The sequence below is a fragment of the Eptatretus burgeri genome, chromosome 9, assembly GCF_056783735.1.
Source record: "Eptatretus burgeri isolate ZD-2024b chromosome 9, Ebu_testis_v1, whole genome shotgun sequence".
In the NCBI taxonomy this organism is placed as follows: Eukaryota; Metazoa; Chordata; class Myxini; order Myxiniformes; family Myxinidae; genus Eptatretus; species Eptatretus burgeri.
Window position 1 is genome coordinate 23,676,647 of NC_140969.1, and position 23,228 is coordinate 23,699,874.

Consider the following 23,228-nt stretch of genomic DNA (forward strand, 5'->3'; position numbering starts at 1 on the left):
TACAACTTGTGGCCAGCGTAGCGGAACATGTGAGTCATACACCGGCATACGTCGTGAAATTTCAAGCATGCAAAAATTTGAGGACAACCGAAAAGTACAACGTTTAAAGCCAGCGTACAACGACGTATGGCAGTGTTTTTCAGTGTGCTCTCAATGTTATCAAAACTTACCCATAACGTATTCAACGTGTGCCAGCGTTTTAGAAAAAATTTTCAAAAATCGGCATACGTTGGCTAAAACGTCAAGGTGTGACTGGGCCTTAAGAGGAAGATTTGATGATAAATGGGTCCTGGAAGAGGCAGCTGTATTTAACCCTTTATTGTGGCCAGCAGAAGAGGATGAAAATGTTTGTTTGGGGATGATAAAATTCTGAATCTGTGCAAAACTGTGAAAAGAAACGTTTCAAATGTTCTAACCATCAAGGAATTTAGAGAGTACAAAGACACATTGCATATGAGGGATACCCTGAAGCAACTGGCCACCACAATTGGAGTAATTCCTGTGTCCACTGCTGAATGTGAATGTGGCTTCAGTGCAATGAACTTTATTCTGACTGATCAGAGAAGCTCAATGCATGTCAGCACACACAGCAACATGCTGTTTGTTTAAATAAACGGGCCAAACCTTGACACTTTCCAAGCTGAGAAATATGTAGAATTGTGCATTAAGGAGGGACACCACACCACTGTAGGACAACCCTTCAGGAAAGACGAGGAAGGAGGAGACCGTCTCCCACCATACCAAACAGTTTTATTCGAATGATCCAGTTTCTTGGCAAAATCAGTGAATTTATAAAATTAATTTAAATTTTTTATCTGGCTTTTGTCAATAAAAATGTCTGTCAAACTTTGATTTAAGTGGTGATAAGTTTTGAATCTACACGTACATGTAGAACTAAAATAGTTCCAAAATTATTTTTTCATTACTTTTTTTTTTCATTGTGAGAAATGTATTAGCTATAATGTATATTTTAATTTTAATGTGACTTTTCAGCTTAATGTCGCTATTGTTATGTCGAGCTTTTAGGTTGTAAAAGTTATCAATAAATAAATTAAAAAACCCCATGATGTCTGCCATCCCCCCCCCACCCCCAACTTCCACTGAATTTTTTTTTTACAAATCTCACAAACACACACACACACACACACACACACACACACACACACACACACACACACACACACACACACACACACACACACACACACACACACACACACACACACACACACACACACACACACACACGCTACACGGAGGACAAGCTAATAATGGGACAGTGGCCAAAAGGGTGTGCAACATATTTGATTTGCCCTTCGTGGCTAAAGACGGCCATTCACATTTGACATGCGAACCACCTGGGACACATGAAATTGTTTCTATTATAGGACCACACTCAAAGATAGCAAGTTGCAGTGTAACCAGGTGTCAAGGAGTGTCAAAAAAGACCAGGCCATTTATTACCTGCGGTTTTCGACAGGAATTTGTAATTTGGTCAGGGTACTGGTGATACTCACCTGCTCTTTAAGAAAACCACAATCGGGATATTTAGCATCCATGAGATAATGTTAGTGCACCAGACATCTTGCTGAAAGTTCACCTGAGGGACAGCGCACTTTGCGATGCAAAACTCTGCCTGTGAAGTGCCAATCCGACAGTTTATGGTCAAGTCGAGAATGGAACCCAATCTAGAAAGCTCAGGGGTGAGGGTGTTTTTGCCGGATATGGTTGGGGGGAAAAGGTGTAAGTTTCTTACGATTTTTTTTTTTGTATACCTTGGTCGAGGCTCGTATGAGAGCTAACACACAACTCACAGCAAGGAGGCATGAGACAAGAGGGGCGGGAGTGGAAGGGACAAAACAGTGGGGAACAGACACATTAGGTGAACTGTGGAAGGGAGAGGGATGGGGATGGGACGGGGAACATGGCGAAGAGAAGATGGACATTTCAGGGACTTTCAGGAAGGAAAGCAGGAGAAATGAAGGAAGTGGGCTTGGGTGGATTATCGGGGGTAGAAAAGATCGAGGATTTGGATGGGGGAAGATAAGAGGTGGTGGTGAACAGCTGTTTTGAAAGCCTGGAGGGAAGAATGGGAAAGAATAGAGTGAGGAAGTTTATTCCAAAGGCGGGAAAAAATAGGAATGAAAGAGTGAAGATGAGCAGTGATTCGTGATTTTGGTAGTTTTACCAGAAGGGGGTTGTTGGCGGACCTTGAGCGCCCTGTGGAAATGTGGTTGGGACAAATCGCAGAGAGAGCAGGGGGGCAAGGCTGGAGAGGAGTCGGTAGAAGACAGAAAGACCACCGACCAACCTGCGGTGATTGAGTGAGAGGCCCAAAGACTCAGCTTCATTGCGGGAGATGCCGATGATCTTAAATGCCCTGGTTTCGACAGCGTGAAGCCGAGAAAGGTGGGAGGCAGGAGCACCAGCCCAGAGGGGAGAGCAGTACTCCATCAGGCTACGGACAAAAGCTTTGTAAGTGGTGTAAGTAAGTTTAAGGGTCTCATTGGAACTTGTACATACAAGGTTACTAGTGTACGTTATTTTTTATTTTCAGGAATTCGAATATTATTAAGCAATGGATAAATAACCACAATGTATGAGATTTGAACCCGAGATTGCAGCATCATGAACGATGTGTTTCGATGGAAATGCCAAACAAGCTAACCAAAAGGACATTGGTTTCTCGGAGCCAGATATGAAGAACTCCATACTTGAGAAATACACGTGAGATACTTGTACTGTCATTCAAAGTACCGATACAAGTGAGGGGTCCATTTAATTACCTTTGCCACCGAAGGTGGATGCAGGTTATATTTTCATTCCTGATTGTATGACTGTCTGTCTGTTTGTCTCGTTTGTTTCTGAGCAGGATTTCTCAAAAAGTTGTAGACGGATTTGGCCGAAACTTTGTGTACTGTTTGGTCGTGTGACAAGGATGAGTTGATTAGATTTTGGTGAATATCCGGATCCAGATCCTAGAATTTTTAAAGTGATGCTTTATCATTGAGTGATAGGGCCAAAAACGATATAGAGCATAATATCTCAAAAACTTATGGATAGATTCGGACGAAATTTGGTGGACCAATTGATGTGTCACATCAATTGTGTCACAATTGTCACACAGAGGTGTGTCACAAGAACCAATTGATTCGATTTTGGTGACGATCTGTATCCGCATCCAGATACGAGAATGTTTTAAAATTTATCAAGTGATTCTTCACCATTGAAAGATAGGGCCAAAAACAATATATAGCCCGACATCACAAACAGTTATGGCCGGATTAGGACAAAACTTTGGGGATGAGTTGACTCGGTGACAATAACAAGCTGATTAGATTTTGGTTGAGGTACAGATTCAGATCCCACCTATCAGTAGGATACAAAACGTGTACTGTTCAGCCCGGCAGAAGGTATATGCTCTGCAAAGTGCCATTCAGGTTTCCAATGCAATTAAGGATATTTTTTGCTGACATTATGGCCCAGAGGTATGCACATTCACTTCTGACTTGTCTAGCCTGGATTTGAATCTCTACCCAGCTATAAACTGTCAGCGTTATGTTTCACAGGCAGGCTGGGGGGCCATGGCAGGAGCATTCTCATTGTGGGTCCTGTCAGATGTTTCATTTGCGAATCCTGATAAACACCAGTCACCATTATTGTTATCACCAATATTTTCACTAAATCATTCACAACAAAGTATTCAGATATCAAAGCAGACATCACCATCACCACTGAGAACCTACCTTGTCAGGGCTGGCACTGAGTATCATGTCTGCCAATGTTGAATTAAGGTTATCTGGGGTGAAGCACGATCTCCTTGACATCATCTGCAAAGAGTATGGCTGCCACGTGCTGTGCCTGCAAGAAACACAGAGCGGAATCGACAAATTCCTTCCTCAGACCTCTGGGATGAAGCTGGTTATTGAACAGTCACTTGTGCAGTATGGAAGGACCATTTTTATTAACCCTGACATCATCATCATCATCATCATCATCATCATCATCATCATCATCATCATCATCATCATCAATACCTCCTGACTGACTGACAACACCAATATCAAGACCCTGACCATAGATCTTGGAGACATCCATCTTTTCAGTATATAAACCTCCTAAATATGAGTTCTCCTTTGCCGATCCATATCCAATCCTGACCATAACAAGAGCAGAGTGATCACAGGTGATTTCAACAGTCATCATACTAAATGGGGCTACAATATCACCTCAACCTCGAAAGATGGGGAAAAAGTGTAAGAGTGGGCAGACGTTCACCTCCTACAACTCATCCATGATCTAAAACTCCCAAGCTCTGTCAACAGTGGCTGCTGGAGAAAAGGCTACAACCTTGACCTTGCTTTTGTCATCAACAACATAGCTGGACTGTGCAGAAAAGCTGTGATGGACCCTATCCCTTATTCACAACATCGACATATAGCAATCCAGATTAACTCTGCAATTACACCGCAGAGAGTCCCCTTCTGCCACAGATTTGACTTCAAGAGAGCAAAGTGGAGTAAATTCAAAAATGCTCTACATTCGGAAGTAGAAAGAGTTGAACAATCCCTGAAAACTACAAACTGCTTGTATACATAGTGTGTGCAGTGTGGAAGAAGCACATTCCACATAGCTGCAGATAATTTTATATTCCAGGTCCTACTCCTGAGCTATTTCATGTAGCAGGAAGAGTACAAGATCATGTTTGGGGAAGATCTATTTGCCAAAAAAACCATCCTAGCTTGTGAAGAGCTGACCTCTGCAGTGTCGGAAGAGTGGAGAAAGTCGTTGCAGTCCCTAAAAGAAAAGTTTTACATGACCCACAACAGTAAGAAAAGCATGGACAACCATCAGAAAGCTGAGTGATGACTCATGTAAAGCCAGGCCACATCACATTCACAACCTTGCTTTTGTAGTGATTTTGTAGTGATCCCACATTACTGCAGATCAAGTAGTGCATCAGCTCCTCGAGAATGGCATGGCTCCACCAAGAAAGAATAAAGTGTGGCTGAAGAGGGACAAAGACAAAGATTCGTCATTTTATGACCAAATTTTCACCAGCAGAGCTAACCAAGTCGATTGACCAACTGAAGATTTAGAAGGCAACAGGCTTAGATGACATTTGTACTGAGCAAATCAATCACTTTGGTCTTCACAACCTTGAATTGCTGCTGCACCTCTTCAACAACTGTTCATATTCCCTCAATATTCCAAAGGTATGGCATAGAACAAATGGTGTGGTACTCCTCAAACTAGGAAAGGAGCTTACAAACCCAAAGAGATGCAGACCAATATCACCATTGTGTCACCTCTATAAGCTCTACGAATGTTTGATCCTTAACCATTTGATGCCTTGAGTGAAAGAATATCTCATTCTAAAACAGGACTGGTCAAGTCCTGAACGACACCCAACACAGAGAGGGTGGTTTTAAGAGAGGTACTTGCTCTGTATCTGTTCAACATCGACATCAATGACCAACCGATATCCCCTGGGACCAGTAGCTTTTTGTACACTAATGACTTTATCAGAGTTTTTCCAGTCAAGGACTATGAGAAAATTGAAGGGCACCCACCACGAGGTAAATCAGCTTTGTGCTAACCCGATAAAGATACAAGTCAGTCTTCATCACCTGGGGAACCGCAATGCCAACAGGAAACTGACCATCACCTGGGATGGGGCATGTCTTACTCAATGCTGTAACCCAGTTTACCTGGGAGTGAGATTGGGTCACACTTTGTCTTATAAGGTGCACATGAAGAAAGCAAAGGCTAAAGTGAACACTCGCAACAATATCCTCAGATACCTTGTTCACTCGAAATGGAGCACACACTCCTCCACCCTTTGTGCTGGAGAACTGCTCCTATGCTACAGTAAAGCAGAATGTGCATGCCTAGTGTGGGAAAGATGTTCCCATGCTAAGAAACTAGATCCTGCATTGAATGATAGCTAGTGATGCATTCAGGGTGCCTGAAACCAACAAATATCGACAGCTTGTATGAGTCACAGCAAACAGATCAGAGTGCTCAAGATAGATTGATGATAAATGGAACCCCCTGCATGAACATACTGCAGTTCAGAGTAGGCTGAAATCAGAAAGACTTTCAGAGACCCCACAATTAGCACTTTGAAGATACTCCAAGAAAAACATGGCTGGAAGCCCGGAGGCCAAGTTTGCACGACACTCTTGATGAAGCCTTTCAGATGCGTCTCAAACCAGAAGAATATCTGCCACCAGGTGGGAATAACAGCTGCCCCATCTGGAAACAACAAAACCATACAAGAACTGGTATTGGAAGGTCCAAGGCAGTAATAGTCAAATGGGATTTCTCCACAGATTCTGAGTGTGGCAAGAGGCAGATCATGAAACATCTGCTTGTGTTCCCCCAGTTATGGGATACTATGCACTACATTAGACTTAGATAATGCTACTGACAAGGTGCTTGCATGTGAAAATTATTGGCATTATATTTAGTGCATGAATGGACATGACAAGAAAAAAGAAATAGCAGGAGGGTGATTCATCAATGTATGTGCCGTCCCTCGGATGAACCTTAAACCGGGCGTCCCATCTGCCATCATTAGTCGGTGGACGTTAAAGACCCCACAATGTCCTTCGTGAAGAGTAGGTGAACTATCGCCGGCACCTTGGCTAAATTACAAATTCCTGCACCTTCCATCGAGTTTCTTGTGTTGGAGTGGCGACCTCTCCTGGATTGCAACCAAGAAAGTTATCTTGCAGAACTGTCACTCTGCATAGAGCATGGTGTGCAAGGTATTGTTTCCTTGGAATTGGGGTTCCTGTCAAATTACCTGAAGAAGAAAAAAACAAACTTCACAGTTTCCATGCAGTGATTGCAGGAAAGATGACTGCAGTAATGTCACTGCTGAATGATGAAGGACATCACAAAGTTTTGCTTCTAAATATTTTTTTTTTCCCCTGAGCGAAACTCATCACCGAAGTTAGTCCTTTTCTTTGTAGTTTCCAGCCAGTGTGATACAATCATCCAAGTGGAGGGGGGGGGGGTTGAGAGAGGAGGGTCGGGGGTGAGTTTCTTGATTCCATTGGCTATTGCAACACAAGTTCTGTTTATGACTGAAACCGTTTGAAAAAGTGAAAAAAAATTGTCCCCCCCCCCCCCCCCCGATCGAGCCCAGAGGTGAGTGGACCTGCACTGACATCGGGGTATACTGTCTCTGTTATTATTTTGATCTTTTTGTTGTTATTCCATAAAACAAGGGAGTTTGAAATCACAGCAGTGACATGTAATGTCTCAATTATTTCAATTACTCAATTATTTAATGTACTAATTTATACGAATTCATGAATTAAAGTGATGAAGTTATCCAGGATAGAAATCATGGCACATTGAATAAGAAAAACCCTTTAAAGACTTTGTTGATGGTAACATAACTTGCAGACAAAAATAAATGGAAAACTGGGAATATCATGATGTTTGAAATTAAATTTCATCGATCTTCTTATCTATATAAATAAAAGGTGGTGTCTCTCTGTTTTTATTTCTTTTCTCCTCTTTCACAACTTTGCGCATCATCGGCAATCTTCATCTTACAATTGTGCTTATGACATCTAAATTGACTTACAACTATTCCGTTTGATCCATTCGGCCCATGCTGGATATCACGGATTTCCATTAGGTGGAGCGTGCGGTGCCATTCATTGACGGGATTGTTACCCCATGCGTTTAGCGCAAAGCGGGGTTAAGCAATTGGTTCACTGTCTGTCTGTCAGTTTATGGTTGAGTAACTCCTTGATTGCGATTGAATTATATATATAACACTGTAAAACACAAATCGGAATATGAAGCGGAACACGAACCAGCAGTTTATCAGTACTTTGTATCTGAATTTGGCAAATTATATGGAATCTCATCCCGAGCACGTATGTGGTAAAGCAGTTGCTTCAGTCTGTTTGTCTGGCAGTCAAACAAAATTGAAAACTATTCCAAATAGGAAACTTACTGTATTTATGGCGTCATAAAGGGCACAAACAAAGGGCATGAATAATTCATTTAACGTGTTAAATAAGGCGGCGTCAAAGACTGTGCAACAACGGCGGTAAACTTCCGATTCAATTATTTTTTGTTTTCAAAAAAAAATCTCTACAGCCTTTAAAACGTTCATTTTATTCCAATTGAATGATACATTTGAATACCATAGAACACAAATAGCCTTGTTTGCAATTCCATAAACCTTCAGTTTAGCAGTACAATTGGGCAAAATTATATGCCATCTTGACCAATCAAATGTGCCACTCACGCTCTCAGGACGGGAGAACTTCGAGATTGTTCTTCTTCAAATAAAGGATTTTCAATAAAATCCAATATCCTTTTTTTTCTCAAGACTGCATGGTGTCAGGTGTTCCATGAACTCTCAAGTTGTTTTTATTGCTGCTGTTCTATGGCTCTCCCATCCTATCAAATCCCACAACATCTCATCACCCTTCCTCGACGGGTAACCTACAGTATAATCACTTGTTGGAAATAAAACGTTCGGCTCAGGTCGTGGAAATGCCATTGACGGCACAGTGGTTACCGAAGAGAATTCCTTGTGGAGTTGTAGGGATATTAAAGGGTGTTGGTGAGTTGTGCTTCTCTGTCAGCACAAACATCTAATTGAGACCTCAACAAGGTAAGTTGTGTAACAAGGTAAGTCGTAACAAGTCATTACAAGGAAACATTGCAAATACGTCACTCCGAGGCAATATGTTCATTTATAGGTCAACATTTACACGTCGTCACAGTCATATTGGATGCAAATCGAAAGATCAACCAAAGAAACACACCCACATATACTGTCTGTCCATGTTAGTGATTACAAATCCCAAAATATCTCAGAAATGCACTTCAAATGTACTTCACCTCCCACCCAGACCACACCAGGTCCCCCCTGATCTCTTCCTGAATCTTATCCACCATAAACCTCGAATTTGCGAATCATGTCAATAAATCCGATGGACCGTTGAGAGGGAGACTCAGCACGGAGTCTCACCGGACTGCTGAAGGAGTTATAGATCAGGAAGAATCCTAATAATGCCGAGACATCATCGTTGCATCGACATCAATGAGAACCCCACAAGGAGTTTGACATTTCCTCCCGGTGCTGACCTGAAAGCATACCTTGGAGAAAAATATTTCCTTGGTTATTCAGCATGCAAATTGCACACAGAACTTGGCCATCTCAACACTTGGTCAGCATGTGCATGCTTCACGATGCAGTACACCCTGTAAACAGCGCAGCAGAACAGGAGGTTTCGTTATATTCCACTCTCCTGGAGATTGAACCCAAAAGCAGAGCACAGAGGTGAACAATCGTTCAGAGTGAATGGAGTATGATACTCTCCTGACATGGGCAATTCACGTAAAGTGAAAAAAAAACAACACTCAACGTTGACATTTCCCTCATACAGTTTACACACGAGCTCATCGTTTACATTTCCCTCATACAGATTACACACAATCTCATCGTTTACATTTCCCTCACACAGTTTACACACGATATCATAGTTTACATTTTCCTCACACACTTTACACACAATCTCATCGTTTGCATTTCCCTCACACACTTTACAAACGATATCATCATTTACATTTCCCTCACACACTTTACACCCGATATCATCATTTACATTTCCCTCACACACTTTACACACGATATCATAGTTTACATTTCCCTCACACAATTTACACACGATCTCATAGTTTGAATTTCCCTCACACACTTTACAAACAATATCATCATTTACATTTCCCTCACAGACTTTACACACGATATCATCATATACATTTCCCTCACACACTTTGCACACGATATCATAGTTTACATTTCCCTCACACACTTTACAGACAATATCATAGTTTACATTTTCCTCACACACTTTATACACGATATCATACTTTACATTTTCCTCACACACTTTACACAAGATATCATCGTTTACATTTTCCTCACACACTTTACACACGATCTCATAGTTTACATTTCCCTCACAAACTTGACACACGATATCATCGTTTACATTTTCCTCACACACTTTACACACGATCTCTAGTTTACATTTCCCTCACACACTTGACACACGATATCATCGTTTACATTTTCCTCACACACTTTACACACGATAACATAGTTTACATTTCCCTCACACACTTTACACACAATATCATCGTTTACATTTCCCTCACACACTTTACACAAGATATCATAGTTTACATTTTGCACACACACTTTACACACGATATCATCATTGACATTTTCCTCACACACTTTACACATGATATCATCATTTACATTTTCCTCACACACTTTACACACGATCTCATAGTTTACATTTCCCTCACACACTTTACACACGATATCATCATTTACATTTTCCTCACACACTTCACACGATATCATCATTTACATTTCCCTCACACAATTTACACACGATATCATAGTTTACATTTCCCTCACACACTTTACACACGATATCAAAGTTTACATTTCCCTCACACACTTTACACACGATATCATCATTTACATTTTCCTCACACACTTTACACACGATATCATAGTTTACATTTCCCTCACACACTTTACACATGATATCATAGTTTACATTTTCCTCACACACTTTACAAACTATATCATCATTTACATTTCCCTCACACATTTTACACACAATATCATAGTTTACATTTCTCTCACACACTTTACACATGATATCATCGTTTACATTTCCCTCACACACTTTACACACAATATCATAGTTTACATTTCCCTCACACACTTTACACACAATATCATAGTTTACATTTTCCTCACACACTTTACACACAATATCATCATTTACATTTTCCTCACACACTTTACACACGATATCATAGTTTACATTTTCCTCACACACTTTACACATGATATCATCATTTACATTTTCCTCACACACTTTACACATGATCTCATCGTTTACATTTTCCTCACACACTTTACACACGATATCATCATTTACATTTTCCTCACACACTTTACACACGATATCATCCTTTACATTTCCCTCACACACTTTACACACGATATCATAGTTTACATTTCTCTCACACACTTTACACACAATATCATCGTTTACATTTCCCTCACACACTTTACACACAATATCATAGTTTACATTTCCCTCACACTTTACACACAATATCATAGTTTACATTTTCCTCACACACGTTACACACAATATCATCATTTACATTTTCCTCACACACTTTACACACGATATCATAGTTTACATTTTCCTCACACACTTTACACATGATATCATCATTTACATTTTCCTCACACACTTTACACACGATCTCATCGTTTACATTTTCCTCACACACTTTACACACGATATCATAATTTACATTTTCCTCACACACTTTACACATGATATCATCATTTACATTTTCCTCACACACTTTACACACGATATCATAGTTTACATTTCCCTCACACACTTTACACACGATATCATAGTTTACATTTCCCTCACACACTTTACACACGATATCATAGTTTACATTTTCCTCACACACTTTACACACGATATCATAGTTTACATTTCCCTCACACACTTTCCACACAATATCATAGTTTACATTTCCCTCACACACTTTACAGACGATATCATAGTTTACATTTTCCTCACACACTTTCCACACAATATCATAGTTTACATTTTCCTCACACACTTTACACATGATATCATAGTTTACATTTTCCTCCCACACTTTACACACGATATCATCATTTACATTTTCCTCACACACTTTACACACGATATGATAGTTTACATTTTCCTCACACACTTTACACACGATATCATCATTTACATTTTCCTCACACACTTTACACACGATATCATCATTTACATTTTCCTCACACACTTTACACACGATATCATAGTTTACATTTCCCTCACACACTTTACACACGATATCATCATTTACATTTTCCTCACACACTTTACACACGATATCATAGTTTACATTTTCCTCACACACTTTACACATGATATCATCATTTACATTTTCCTCACACACTTTACACACGATCTCATCGTTTACATTTTCCTCACACACTTTCCACACGATATCATAGTTTACATTTCTCTCATACATTTTACACACGATATCATCGTTTACATTTCCCTCACACATTTTACACACAATATCATAGTTTACATTTCTCTCACACACTTTACACACGATATCATCATTTACATTTCCCTCACACACTTTACACACGATATAATCGTTTACATTTTCCTCACACACTTTACACACAATCTCATAGTTTACATTTTCCTCACAAACTTTACACACGATATCATCATTTACATTTTCCTCACACACTTTACACACGATATCATAGTTTACATTTCTCTCACACACTTTACACACGATATCATCGTTTACATTTCCCTCACACACTTTACACACAATATCATAGTTTACATTTCCCTCACACACTTTACACACAATATCATAGTTTACATTTTCCTCACACACTTTACACACAATATCATCATTTACATTTTCCTCACACACTTTACACACGATCTCATAGTTTACATTTCCCTCACACACTTTACAAACGATATCATCATTTACATTTTCCTCACACACTTTACACACGATATCATCATTTACATTTTCCTCACACACTTTACACACGATATCATCATTTACATTTTCCTCACACACTTTACACACGATATCATCATTTACATTTTCCTCACACACTTTACACACGATATCATCATTTACATTTCCCTCACACACTTTACACACGATATCATCATTTACATTTTCCTCACACACTTTACACACGATATCATCATTTACATTTTCCTCACACACTTTACACATGATCTCATAGTTTACATTTCCCTCACACACTTTACAAACGATATCATCATTTACATTTTCCTCACACACTTTACACACGATCTCATAGTTTACATTTTCCTCACACACTTTCCACACGATATCATAGTTTACATTTTCCTCACACACTTTACACACGATATCATCATTTACATTTTCCTCACACACTTTCCACACGATATCATAGTTTACATTTTCCTCACACACTTTACACACGATATCATCATTTACATTTTCATCACACACTTTACACACGATATCATCATTTACATTTTCCTCACACACTTTACACACGATCTCATAGTTTACATTTTCCTCACACACTTTCCACGCGATATCATAGTTTACATTTTCCTCACACACTTTCCACACGATATCATAGGTTACATTTTCCTCACACACTTTACACACGATCTCATAGTTTACATTTTCCTCACACACTTTACACACGATATCATCATTTACATTTTCCTCACACACTTTACACACGATATCATCATTTACATTTCCCTCACACACTTTACACACGATCTCATAGTTTACATTTCCCTCACACACTTTACACATGATATCATCATTTACATTTCCCTCACACACTTTACACACGATATCATCGTTTACATTTTCCTCACAAACTTTACACACAATCTCATAGTTTACATTTTCCTCACACACTTTACACACGATATCATCATTTACATTTTCCTCACACACTTTACACACGATCTCATAGTTTACATTTTCCTCACACACTTTACACACGATATCATCATTTACATTTTCCTCACACACTTTACACACGATCTCATAGTTTACATTTTCCTCACACACTTTCCACGCGATATCATAGTTTACATTTTCCTCACACACTTTCCACACGATATCATAGGTTACATTTTCCTCACACACTTTACACACGATATCATCATTTACATTTTCCTCACACACTTTACACACGATATCATCATTTACATTTTCCTCACACACTTTACAGATATCATAGTTTACATTTCCCTCACACACTTTACACACGATATCATAGTGTACATTTCCCTCACACACTTTACACACGATATCATAGTTTACATTTTCCTCACACACTTTACACACGATATCATCATTTACATTTTCCTCACACACTTTACACACGATCTCATAGTTTACATTTCCCTCACACACTTTACACACGATATCATAGTTTACATTTCCCTCACACACTTTACACACGATATCATAGTTTACATTTTCCTCACACACTTTACACACGATATCATAGTTTACATTTCCCTCACACACTTTACACACGATATCATAGTTTACATTTTCCTCACACACTTTACACCCGATATCATAGTTTACATTTTCCTCACACACTTTCCACACGATATCATAGTTTACATTTCCCTCACACACTTTACACTCATTTCCTTGACACCCACATCCAACACTCACTCGCAGCGCCCCTCCTCCTCCTCCTCCTCGTCCTCCTCCCCCGTCCTTCATGTCCCTCCTCTGCCCCACGCTCAGGGAGTCGCTCCGAGCGAGTGAGCGACACCTGTTCCCCCTTCCCCGCGCTGGGAGTGCAGGATGCTCGTGTAAACAGGGAATGTCGATGAGCGCGTTGAAGGAGGGCGACGGGTCTTGAACACAAGGCAGAACCTCTGAAGGGACTGCGAGGGTAAAAGAAGGAACGAGAAAGACGAAGACGCCGGGGGTCGAGACCGCGGGACAGAGAAGCTCAAGAAAGACAGAATTGGGAGGGATCGTGGGAGGGGTTTGGGGGGGGGCGGTTGGAGGGACACGCGCACAGGCGGCGCCCATGCAGTCCTTGGAACGCGGCGTCCCGGCTGGGTCATGATGCTCGCTGGGCGCCGACGGGGCACCAGCCCGTGAGCTCCCTTTGGAAGAAGACCTCAGGAGAGAAACCTAATCAGGAACCATGAGGAGTTTTCGTTCTGCGGACTTCCCCGGATCAGCTCCGCTCTCTGTGGCCGTCGCGCTCGCCCTGCTGGGCGCCTTCGCTTGCCATCCCCCCGGACCACCGGCCCCGCTCCGAACCCGCGGTAAGAGGGAACACCATGGTGAGGAGAAAAAGCGCCACTCACGAGTTAAAGGGAAACTCTTTGGTTTGACCCCGATGCTTGCGGGCACTCGGGTCTCTCGACTTAAAGTGAAGGTGAAGGTAACAACGATGGAAGGGACTCGGGAAGTTCGCTCGGAGGACCTTGTCAGGATCATGTGGATTGTGGCGAATTCGTGGACATTCGGTGAGGAATCATCGGGTCTGTCTCTGCGATTGCTTTTCTCGTTTGCGTGGATCTTTATATTCATGCAGATCACAAATTTAAAGTCATGATGTGCATCCTTTTTTGGCCTGTCGAGACCCTGAGGATGCCGCAGTAGGGGTCTCTCGCCCTGGGTTTCAGGAGGGGGTCGTCAGGATGCAGCGGGTCTGAGAGTTGGGGGTTTTGGGGTGTGGACTGGGGTGTGGAAGGTTGTTGGGTGGTAAGGGGGTCACATTGTACAACTGACTTGGACTCAGAGCTGACTGCAAGAGCACAACCCGACCGATGCCTTGGGAATACTGTAATCGTCCTCAAGCCGAATAGCCAGCTTATTGTGGCTTCGAGCTCCACTTTTTGACACAGTACACATTTTTGGGTTTTTTCATTCCCCAGAAAATATCCTAATAAATACGTATGTGTGTGTGTGTATTTATATATATATATATATATATATATATATATATATATATATATATATATATATATATATATATATATATTAATCATTATCACAATCATTATTTTCAATAATAATTTCTCATTAGATGATGGATTTCAGCGAGGCATCTTTTTCTCTGGATAAATAACAACTGGGTTGGCAGGATGGCCAAGAGGGATGCACACTCACATATGAACTGACTCGCTTCGGTCTGCATCTCGACCCGGCTATAGACCGTCATCCTGGTGTTTCGCAGGATGAGGTGTCTGTGTGTGTGTGTGTGTGTGTGTGTGTGTGTGTGTGTGTGTGTGTGTGTGTGTGTGTGTGTGTGTGTGTGTGTGTGTGTGTGTGTGTGTGTGTGTGTGTCGTTCCTCGATTGGACTTTAAACTAGGCATCCCTCCTCTCACATTACTTGCTGGATATTAAGGATCCCACTGTACCCTTTCTTAAGAGTGGGTAAGCCACACTGGTACCCTGAACAAATTCTAAATTCCTGCCCAAACTGACTGCTGGGAAGGATATGGCAAACGACCCAGCGTAACCTGTACTAAGAAACTGCTTCAGCCGCACCAACGCTCGGCAAAGAGTATGGTTCATCATTAGCATCATCATGATTGGTAGGAGAGTGTCGAGGTACGTGCACTCCCCTCTGAAATGTCTAACCTGGGTTTGGATATTGACCCAGCGGTTAAAAAGTCTTCCTGGTGTTTTGCGGGTGGGGAAAGGCATCAATGTATGTGCCATCCCTCAAATGGACGTTAATCTAGGTGTACTACTGCCAGTGTTATTAGTTAGTGGTTGTGAAATATCCAACTGTATATTTTGGGAAGAGTAAGCAAGTTGTCGTCAGCATCGTTAACAAATTCCTTCCTTGAACAACTCTTGCAATGCCGATGGCAAACCACCCAGTATAACCAAATCACCCAACATAACCAAACTGCACGGCACAACCAAATCGCCTGACATAACCAAGTCACCCTGCATAACCAAACAATCCAACATAACCAAACCCCCGGCATAACCAAACCACCCAACATAATAAAACCACACAAAATAATGAATCCACCCAACACAACCAAACCACCCAGCAAAACCAAACCACACAACATAAACAAACCACCCAGCATTATCAAGCCACCCAGCATAACTCAAAATCAACCAGCACAACCAAACCACCCAGCATTATAAAACCACCCAGCATAACCAAACCACCCAGCATAACCAAATCATTGAGCATAATTAGAGAACGCAGCAAACCCAAACCACCCAACATAAGCAAACCACCCGATATAACCAAACAACCCAGCAAAACCCAGAATCAACCAGCACAACCAAACGACCCAACATAACCAAATCACCCAACATAATAAAACCACACAAAATAATAAATCCACCCAACACAACCAAACAACCCAGCATAACTAAGCCCTTGGCTGAACCAAACCAGCCAACATTATCAAACCACCCAACATCATCAAACCACTCAACATAACCAAACCACCCAGCATAACCAAACCACACAACATAACCAAACCACCCAGCATTATCAAACCACCCAGCATAACTCAAAATCAACCAGCACAACCAAACCACCCAACATAACCAAACCAACCAACATAACCAGACCACCCAGCATAACCAAACCACCCAGCATTATAAAACCACCCAGCATAATCAAACCACTCAGCATAAGCAAACCACCCGATATAACCAAACAACCCAGCAAAACCAAAAATCAACCAGCAAAATCAAACCACACAAAATGAACCGAGCAACCAACATAACCAGACCACCCAACATAATCAAACCACCCAACATAACCAAACCAACCAACATAACCAAACTACCCAGCATAACCAAACCACACAACATAATAAATTCACCCAACATAACCAAACCACCCAACATAACCAAGCCCCCGGCATGACCAACCACCCAGCATTATCAAACCACACAACATAACCAAACCACCCAGTATAATCAAACCACCCAGCATTATCAAACCACACAACATAACCAAACCACCCAGTATAATCAAACCACCCAGCATAACCCAAAATAAACCAGTACAACCAAACCACCAAGCATAACCAAACCACCCAGCATAATCAAACCACCCAGCATTATCAAACCACCCAGCATAATCAAACCACCCAGCATTATCAAACCACCCAGCATAACTAAACCACCCAGCATTATCAAACCACCGAGCATAATCAAACCACCCAGTATAATCAAACCACCCAGCATAACCCAAAATCAACCAGCACAACCAAACCACCCAACATAACCAAACCAACCAACATAACCAGACTACCCAGCATAACCAAACCAACCAGCATTATAAAACCACCCAGCATTATCAAACCACCCGGCATAATCAAACCACTCATCATAACCAAACCACCCACCATAATAAAACCACCCAGCATAACCAAACCACCCAGTATAATCAAACCACCCAGCATAACCCAAAATCAACCAGCATAACCAAACCACCCAACATAACCAAACCGACCAACATAACCAGACCACCCAGCATAACCAAACCAACCAGCAGGACTGGATTTACTTGCTTGTGGGCCCTAGGCCAAACCTTATCAGTGCCCCCCCCCCAAAAAAGTATATATATATATATATATGTATATATATATATATATATATATGTATGTATGTATCGTAATATTGTAATGTTAAAAAAAGAATTACAACATAATGAAACACATCAATAATTTTTAATCAAATAAGTTCCATATCAAGTACATCAAAGTACATCAAAGTAAATCAAGTTCCATATCATGTACATCTTACACATTGGAATAATGGAAAAATACAATGAAACTGAAGCATAATAAATTACAATGAAATACAATGCATACAGTGAAATACAATGCATACAATGCATAATAAAAAGCAGACAATGAAACCGAACAGAGAACCCACAAGTCCCCGGTGGGCTCTAGGCCAATGGCCTATGTTGCCTATTGGAAAATCCGGCCCTGCCAACCAGCATTATAAACCCACCCAGCATTATCAAACCACCCAACATAATCAAACCACTCATCATAATCAAACAACCCAGCATAACTAAGCCCCTGGCCGAACCAAACCAGCCAACATAATCAAACCACTCAGCATAATAAAACCACCCAGCATAATCAAACCACTCATCATAACCAAACCACCCAGCATTATCAAACCACCCAGCATAATCAAACCACTCATCATAACCAAACCACCCAGCGTAATCAAACCACCCAGCAGGATCAAACCACTCAGGATAAACAAACCAAGCAGCATTATCAAACCACCCAGCATAATCAAACCACTCAGCATAAGCAAACCAACCAGCATAATCAAAGCACCCAGCATAATCAAACCACTCATCATAACCAAACCACCCAGCATAATCAAACCACCCAGCAGAATCAAACCACTCAGCATAACCAAACCAACCAGCATTATCAAACCACCCAGCATAATCAAACCACTCAGCATAACCAAACCAACCAGCATTATTAAACCATCCAGGATAATCAAACCACTCATCATAACCAAACCACCCAGCATTCGCAACCCCCCAGCATAACCATACCACCCAGCATTATCAAACCACCCAGCATAATCAAACCACTCATCATAACCAATCCACCCAGCATAATCAAACCACCCAGCAGAATCAAACCACTCAGCATAACCAAACCAACCAGCATTATCAAACCACCCAGCATAATCAAACCACTCAGCATAACCAAACCAACCAGCATTATTAAACCATCCAGGATAATCAAACCACTCATCATAACCAAACCACCCAGCATTATCAAACCCCCAGCATAATCAAACCACCCAGCATAATCAAACCACCCAGCATAATCAAACCACTCAGCATAACCAAACCAACCAGCATTATCAAACCACCCAGGATAATCAAACCACTCATCATAACCAAAGCAACCAGCATTATCAAACCACCCAGCATTATCAAACCACCCAGCATAATCAAACCACCCAGCAGAATCAAACCACTCAGCATAACCAAACCAACCAGCATTATCAAACCACCCAGCATAATCAAACCACTCAGCATTAACCAAACCAACCAGCATTATTAAACCATCCAGGATAATCAAACCACTCATCATAACCAAACCACCCAGCATTATCAAACCCCCAGCATAATCAAACCACCCAGCATAATCAAACCACCCAGCATAATCAAACCACTCAGCATAACCAAACCAACCAGCATTATCAAACCACCCAGGATAATCAAACCACTCATCATAACCAAACCAACCAGCATTATCAAACCACCCGGTATGACCAATTCACCAAGCATAACCCAACCACCAAGATAACCAAACCACGGAGCACAACTAAACACCCATCGGAAAACCAAATCATCCAACACAACCAAATTATCCAACTTAACCGAATTATCAAACATAACCAAACCACGGATGGCATAACCAAACCACCCGGCATAACAAAACCACCCAACATAATGAAAACAACCAACAAAACCAAACCACTCAGCATCACCAAACGACCCAACATAACCAAACCACCTAACATAACCACACCCCCCAACAAAACCAAACCACCTTACATAACCAAACCACCTAACATAACCAAGCCATCCAGCATAACCAAACCGTCTGAACACAATTCACCACCCAACATTACCAAACCACCCAAATTAACTAAACCACTCTATATAACCAAATCACCCAGCATAACCAAACCACCCCACATAACCAAACCCTCCAGCATAACCAAACCACCCAACATAACCAAACCACCCAACATAACCAACCAAATCACTCGCACTAACCAAACCATGTAACTTAACGAAACCACCTAGTACAACCAAACCACCGAAAGCAAAACCAAATCATACAACATAACCAAATTATCCAAAATAACCCAATAACCTAACATAACCAAACCATCTAAAGCATAACCAAGCCACCAAGAATGTAAACAAATCATCTAACATAACCAAATTATGCAACATATCCTAATCACCTCGCATAACCAAACCACTTCGCATAAGCTAACCAACAATAGCATAACCAAATCATCTAATATAACCAAATAACCAAACATAACCAAACGACCCATAGTATAACCAAAGCACCAAAAGCATAAACAAACCACCTTGCCTAACCAAACCACCTCACATAAGCTAACCACCGATAGCATAACCAAATCATCCAACATAACCAAATAACTGAACATAATCAAACCACCCATAGCATAACCAAATCACCAATAGCATAACAAAATCATCAACATAACCAAATTATCCAAAATAATCCAATAACCGAACATAACAAAACCACCAATAGCATAACATAACCACCAATAGCATCACCAAACCACCCAGCATAACCAAACCACCCAGCATAACCAAACCACTCAGCATCACCAAACCACCCAGCATAACCAAACCGCCTGGCATAAATATACCACTCAACATAACCAATCCGCCCAGCATAACCAAAACAGCCAACATAACCAAATCACTCAGCATACCCAAACCACCTAACATCACAAAACCATCTAGTATAACCAAACCACCTTGCATAAGCTAACCACCGATAGCATGAACAAATCATCCAACACAACCAAATAACCAAACATAACCAAACCACCACTAGTATAAACAAACCACCTCACATAACCAAACCACCTCGCATAACCAAACCACCGATTGCATAACCAAATTATTCAACACAACTAAATATTCCAACATAACCCAATAACCTAACATAACCAAACCACCGAAAGCATAACCAAACCACCAATAGCATAACAAAATCATCCAGCATAACCAAATATTGCAACATATCCTAATCACCCAATATAACCAAACCCCCTGGAGCATAACGAAACCATCCGGAAAAAACCAAACCACCTCGCATAACCAAACCACCAAAAGTATAACCAAATCATTCAACACAACTAAATCTTCCAACATAACCCAATAACCTAACATAACCAAACCACCGTAAGCATAACCAAACCACTAATAGCATTACAAAATCATCCAACATAACCAAATATTGCAACATATCCTAATCACCCAATATAACCAAACCACTTAAAGCATAACCAAACCATCCGGCAAAACCAAACATCTCACATAACCCAACCACCTCGCAAAAGCTAATCACTGATAGCATCACCAAACCACCCATAGCATAACCAAATCACCAAAAGCATAACGAATTCATCTAGCATAACGAAATTATCTAACATAACCCAATAACCAAACATAACCAAACCACTTATTGCATAACAAAACCACCAAGAACATAACCAACTCATCCAACATAACCAAACCACCCATCTTCTTCTTCTTTCGGCTAGCTCCCATTAGGGGTCGCCACAGCGGATCAACCGTCTCCATTTCGCTCTATAACCCGGGCCTCGACCGATCCGGTATGTAAATTCGTTTTGTTGTCCGCATAATGATTTGGCATAGGTTTTTACGCCGGATGCCTTTCCTGACGCAACCCTGGTTGCCTCTTACAACACACAGGGATATGGTACACCTATTCTCACCGGGGCATACACCGGCCCAGTACACTGGTACTCATTTCGCTGACCTCGGAAGGATGGCAGGCTGAGTCAACCCCTTGGTGTTTTCGACTTGGTTTATATATATATATATATATATATATATATATATATATATATATATATATATATATATATATATATATATATATGCATATATATATATGCATATATATATATGTATATATATATATATATGTATATATATATATATATATATATATATATATATATATACATATACAAACATACATATATATATATATATATATATATATATATATATATATATATATATATATATATATATATATATATATATATAAACATACATATCCATACATATATATATATATATATATATATATATATATATATATATATATATATATATATATATATATATATATATATTAATTCATTGTCCCAACGGGGCTTGAACTCAGGACCTTTTGGGTCCCAAGCCACCGCCCTAACCACTGCGCCAACACCAGGCTACAACCAAACCACCCATAGCATAACCAAACCACCAATAGCATAACCAAATCATCCAACATAAACAAGTAACCAAACATAACCAAACCACTCATAGCATAACAAAATCACCAATAGTATAACAAAATCATCTAACATAACCAAATAATCCAACATAACCAAACCACCCAGAATTACCAAACCACCTCACACAACCAAACAAACTGGGATAACCAATTCATCCAGCGTAACTAACCACCCACCATAGCCATCCACGAAAAATACCCACTCTTCATATCCAACCATCCAACATACCCCACCCACCAACCATTAAGCCCTTGCCCTGGAACTACTTTGATAACATCACACTCTTAATAGTGCATCGATGTTGATGATAAGATATTGTAATAATAATGACCCAGCTGCTCATGATGCCCTGAACATGCGACGTGGAAATTGTAATTAGTGATGATATTAAATATTTCGTTGGTAATATTGCTTCCCCATGATATAGGTCACT

At 40.6% G+C, this 23,228-nt stretch overlaps 1 protein-coding gene and 1 long non-coding RNA gene across 2 annotated transcripts in view; one reads left to right on the plus strand and one right to left on the minus strand.

Moving 5' to 3' along the window:
* LOC147019720 (uncharacterized) overlaps positions 1 to 9,243 on the minus strand; it is a 98,763-nt gene extending 89,520 nt beyond the window's left edge. The window contains exons 1-2 of the long non-coding RNA XR_015062042.1: positions 9,139 to 9,243; positions 3,747 to 3,861 (exon numbers count right to left, since the gene is read on the minus strand). This is a non-coding gene — a long non-coding RNA (uncharacterized LOC147019720). The remainder of the gene's footprint in view (positions 1 to 3,746; positions 3,862 to 9,138) is intronic.
* A 5,175-nt stretch (positions 9,244 to 14,418) lies between these two features.
* The window catches only part of LOC147019722 (neurexin-1-beta-like), a 297,943-nt gene continuing 289,133 nt past the window's right edge, over positions 14,419 to 23,228 (plus strand). Inside the window, exon 1 of the mRNA XM_085894387.1 lies at positions 14,419 to 14,984. Within this exon, the coding sequence (XP_085750513.1) occupies positions 14,861 to 14,984 (124 nt within the window). The 5' untranslated portion in view covers positions 14,419 to 14,860. The remainder of the gene's footprint in view (positions 14,985 to 23,228) is intronic.